The following is a 4,878-nucleotide window of genomic DNA, read 5'->3' on the forward strand; positions in this document are numbered from 1 at the left end:
TTAACTTCATTACGCGCTCTCAAAGGAAGCTTTCTTGTGGCTTTGGTTTTCATGAAGGTCCCAACAAATAACAATAACGAACTTGACAAGCATAAGCTGCTAGAATAATGTAACAAATTCCAAGTGGCAAAGGGCACTTGTCACCCTCCCCCTGTCTTTGTATAAATACATACCTTTTCCCTCTTTATAGTACTAATATATTATCAAACAAAAGAAATTGGTGAAATGCTTCTTTTATATTAGGACAAACCTTAACAAAAATATTCCTTTAGTTCCATAAAAAAAAGTTTATTTTATTACAAAACAACTCCCAAATGATGGGTTTAAGAGACATTGGAGCAACACTACCTCCTGGTTTTAGATTCTATCCAAGTGATGAAGAATTAGTTTGCCATTATCTCTTCAAGAAAATTGCAAATGAAGATTCTCTTAAAGGTACTTTAGTGGAAATTGATCTCCATACTTGTGAGCCATGGCAGCTTCCTGGTAGGTTTCTTCTTCTCTTTCTATGAATTACTTTGTGATTTTCTCACGTTATCAAGAAAATTCCATTCTACCTTTTTCTGTTCATATAAAATTTTGATGAGAAGTTGAGCTTAAAGGATGAAGTAAGAATTCATATAGCCAACCCTAATAACTTGTCTGGAACTGAGGCGTAATTGTCATTGTTATATATAAATTTTTAGCAACGGAAATGAATTTTAGAAGAAACTAAATCATCACTACACAAAAATAGTGAACTTTCATGATTTTTTTTTTTTTTCAACTACTTTCATGATTAGATGAAAAAGTTTCAAAAAGTGGCTTTAACCGACTTTGTCTTGAATTCTTTATGGTAAAAAAGAAAGAAAGAGACTTTTTTTCATAGGCAGATAATGCTAAACTATAACAAGATTATGATTCGGAATCTGCAACTTTTTTCTATCTAAATATAAAATTCTGTATATCTTTTAATTTTTAGGACTTTAATTTTATTTGACGTTACGTTGTCTCCTGAAACTGAGTACTGAGATGTGAAGGAGATAAGTTAAGGGGGCAGAAAATTGAAATTAAAGAAAATGATGCTTGCTTTCTGGAGTGAACATCAATTATCAGGTTTTAATGGATTTGGTTCACATGTAGAATATGCGGAAATATAGCTTTAAACTTGGCGATTTCTCCGCAAGAATAAAGTGGTTATAATAAAAAGATGTTAATTTATTAAATAGTCAAACACTTTCACATAAATTGAAACAGAGTAATTTTTGTAAGCCTCCTTTATAAATTCTAACTTTTTTATTATTTTCTTATAATATCTTCATATCGTTTTAATCTCACAAAGAAATTCACCTTCTAGATATTTTTTTATACATAAAGAACAATGTTACCTTCATTTAATAAATACAATAATTTAGTACTACACTTGGGAGTTCTGCAGAAATTGATGTGTTCCTGCATAAGGAACGCTTCATGATTAATCAATTTCACTTAATCCAAATTTAATGAAGCTTATGAAATAAAATTCTAACGTAGGATAATAAATTTCTTTCTGGAGAAGTTTCAGGCAAGGAAATATAGGAGTATAATTTTACCTTCTTGTTGAAAGAGTTAGTGGCAGTCGGCATGCATGAAGTTTATATCATCGCATACAACTCCCTTTGTTTCATTTTATCCACATATTTTAAAGTTTCCCTTTCAATATTTTTCAAAAATAATATTATATTTTTATATTTAGTAAATTTTCAATTTCAACACTTATATTTTACCTTTAATGACAATCCTTTATAGGAACAACATGACTTAGCTTCTTTAAGACTATAAGATTAACAAAAAAATTGATATGTTATACGCATATTTATTTTAAGATTATAAGATTAAAAAAAATTATATTCTTAAACTTCGTGCACAATTAAAATAAACACATATGAAAATAGAGTATTATATTGTTTTAGTCATGTGTTTAAGAAAGCGAGAGACAAAACAATATAAAATCGAAAGATAAAGACGTGAATGATCAATAGGGCAAAAGAGGGTGAAAACGTGAATAGCCCTCAAAGTGAATGATCTTGAATTTTTGTCCTAAAATGGGCACAAATTTAAATTTAAAGCAAGTAAGGGTCAAAAGTTAGAGACCGCCTCAAAATTGTTATATATTTGTGCAATTTTTTGGGCAAGAGAGGTAGTCTTACTTCCCCATATTATTTCGTCATAATCTCATTAATTTTCTCGTATACGTGTAGTTAATTGATCTTAGACACATGAAACGGCGGCCTTTTATTCTTCACGTATAAGTAGAATGAAATGTGTTTCAAATCTAATTTTGATGACTATGGAATATTTTGTTAAAGGAAAAAAAGTATAAATTAGAAAGCCTAAATTCTCACTAATACTCCTAATTTTATTGGCTAAGATTGTTATTAGGTGGGACATGACGAAAGTGATATTGGATTGCCCACCATCTAAATAATTCGTACTATTGTGAAGAAAAGGTTAAAACCCTTTTTCCATTCATTCATATGAACTTTCTCAAAAGGATTAGCTAAAGAGGAAACATGCTTAGAGAATCTATTGTGACTAATACCCAACTAGCTGCGTCACTTTAGATAATAGCATTGTCTTACAAGCCAGTGGCGATAGTCTCTTCCAATAATTCACATATGTATATGTATATATAACTTTTAATTATCACTGTAGTCTTTAAGTCAGCTTTTACATATATACATACAATTATATTATTCTTGATTATGTTTTTACTTGTCTTGAATTATATATATACATACACACACTCGTTGAGGGTGGAGCTAGAAGGTTATGTACAGATTCAGTCGTATCAAGTAGTTTTAGTTTAAACCTAAATATCTATTAAAAATCCACTAAATAGGTATAGGAATTAAGTTCATAATCTAGTTACTAACACCTGATATCGTTATCTTAAAATTTTAAAACATATAAAGTTTAAATCGTGGTTCGACTACTAATACTCATGTTGATTGATTTTTGTTGAACTAGAGGTGGCAAAGCTCAACTCGAGTGAATGGTACTTCTTCAGCTTTCGAGATCGCAAATACGCAACTGGTTTTCGGACAAACCGGGCCACAACTTCGGGTTATTGGAAAGCCACGGGTAAGGATCGGACGGTGCTAGATCCTCGAGCCCGTACGCCTGTAGGGATGAGAAAAACTTTAGTCTTCTACAAGAATAGAGCTCCTAATGGAATTAAAACTGGTTGGATCATGCATGAATTCCGCCTCGAAAATCCACACATACCCCCTAAGGTAATTTTCTCCTTTTCTTCCTAAGCAATATATATATATATATATATATATATATATATATATATATATATATATTATCTTGAATTTAAGTTTTATCTACGGATAGTATAAAATATATACACGCTTAAGTTACCCTACCTATTTTAGTGTAGACACTTATTTCTCTACATTTTTTTCATTTACATACGATGTAATCAATCTAGGGTGGTTATTTTTCTTTTCGTTTGCTTTCAATGAAGGATCAAAATGTTGGTGAAAAATCATAACTCAAAATTATTTGGTTAAGATTTGAAAAGATTTTGCCACGCGTAATATAATGATGAGACAACAATTTAAAGGGTTTTAATTTCATCATTAGCATATAGGGAAATCAAGATAATTGAAACAATTTTCACGTGACAAAAGTCTATGCAAGAAACTTCATAGAAACCTCCTAGCTCGCTGAAATGGGGGAAACGATAAGTGATGGGCAAAAGAATGGCAACTGGCTAGATTTTTTGCTACATATTCAGTAAATTTCAAAACCGTTTTCTTACATAGTAATAAAACACCTAACGACATTACTAAATATATGTCGTGTATGATGATTTAACAGGAAGATTGGGTGTTATGTCGAGTATTTCACAAAGCTAAAGCTGAGAACAGCAGTAACAACAACATTGTCAGCCCACAAAACACGTACGAGGTTGGTGTTGTTAGCTCTCCTAATAATAATATGGACCAGTTCCATGCCTTGCCTTACGACGGCTACCGCCCTAATATGGCGGCCGCCGCCGTCTCCCAACGGCCTTTTCATCAAAGGCAGAAGTTGTTTGATTTAATGGAAGCAGAAAATAACCAAAGCAGCTATCCTCAGTTATCTCAAGAAATGAACAAAGCTCCATCGAATGATCAAATAGCCGAGGATGAGTATGGGTTCTTGTTGGACATGAATTTTGAAGATCCATGTTTACAAGATGGAGGAGTGAATTCGAGCATTGAGGACATGCGATTTGATAACAATAACAGCTTGGTATTCATTTAAAATTATCAATGATGATTGGTAATTGATTATTATTAATTAGTAGAAAACTACAAAAAGACTATGCATGTGTTGATAATTTGCGTAGTCGCGTTACTGTTTGCTTGTGGGGTAAGAATTAATGTATGTTTGATGGGATATATGATTCTTTTTTATTTTCTATTTTCCCTCACCAGATAGATAGATTGATCAGATCTTGATGATTATGTGTGTATCTATATATTACTTTGACGTTTGTGTGTAGATAATTCTATAAATTATAGTAAATTTCTCACTCAAATTATTACATTTACTTCCCTCTTCAATTCTGAATTTTATCCTCATAAGTATGTGAATTTCATGAATTAAGTTTAAGGGCCTCTTTAATATGGTCATTGGTCACAAATTTAATTGAGCCATCCCTACAGAGGAATCGCATAATTCGAATGCTGATGCAGAAAAGTCTGAGAACATCTTTCAGCACGAAAGAGAATCTTTCTACGATTGGCTCAAGTGTTGGATCAGGCAAATCGTATCACCAATCAATTACAACAACAACAACAACATACCCAATATGAGTGGGGTCTGACGAGGGTGAGGTATACGAACACCTTACCCCTACTG

At 31.9% G+C, this 4,878-nt stretch overlaps 1 protein-coding gene across 1 annotated transcript; it reads left to right on the top strand.

The window, feature by feature from the left end:
• The first annotated feature begins 211 nt into the window (after positions 1-211).
• LOC109212413 (NAC domain-containing protein 21/22-like) lies at positions 212-4,518 on the top strand. The gene is made up of 3 exons (XM_019376054.1): positions 212-486; positions 2,989-3,254; positions 3,850-4,518. The coding sequence occupies exons 1-3, from the start codon at positions 315-317 to the stop codon at positions 4,276-4,278; spliced, it is 867 nt and encodes a 288-aa protein (XP_019231599.1). The 5' UTR covers positions 212-314; the 3' UTR covers positions 4,279-4,518.
• The last annotated feature ends 360 nt before the right edge of the window (positions 4,519-4,878 follow it).

This window comes from Nicotiana attenuata, unplaced genomic scaffold, assembly GCF_001879085.1.
Source record: "Nicotiana attenuata strain UT unplaced genomic scaffold, NIATTr2, whole genome shotgun sequence".
Lineage (NCBI taxonomy): Eukaryota > Viridiplantae > Streptophyta > Magnoliopsida > Solanales > Solanaceae > Nicotiana > Nicotiana attenuata.

What these genes read in the sequence shown, in the direction of transcription:
- LOC109212413 (XM_019376054.1), top strand. Translation starts at nt 315, where the DNA reads ATGATGGGTTTAAGAGACATTGGAGCAACACTACCTCCTGGTTTTAGA. An exon ending in TGAGCCATGGCAGCTTCCTG is followed by an intron (nt 487 to 2,988) that starts GTAGGTTTCTTC and finishes TTGTTGAACTAG; the next exon opens with AGGTGGCAAAGCTCAACTCG. An exon ending in ATCCACACATACCCCCTAAG is followed by an intron (nt 3,255 to 3,849) that starts GTAATTTTCTCC and finishes ATGATTTAACAG; the next exon opens with GAAGATTGGGTGTTATGTCG.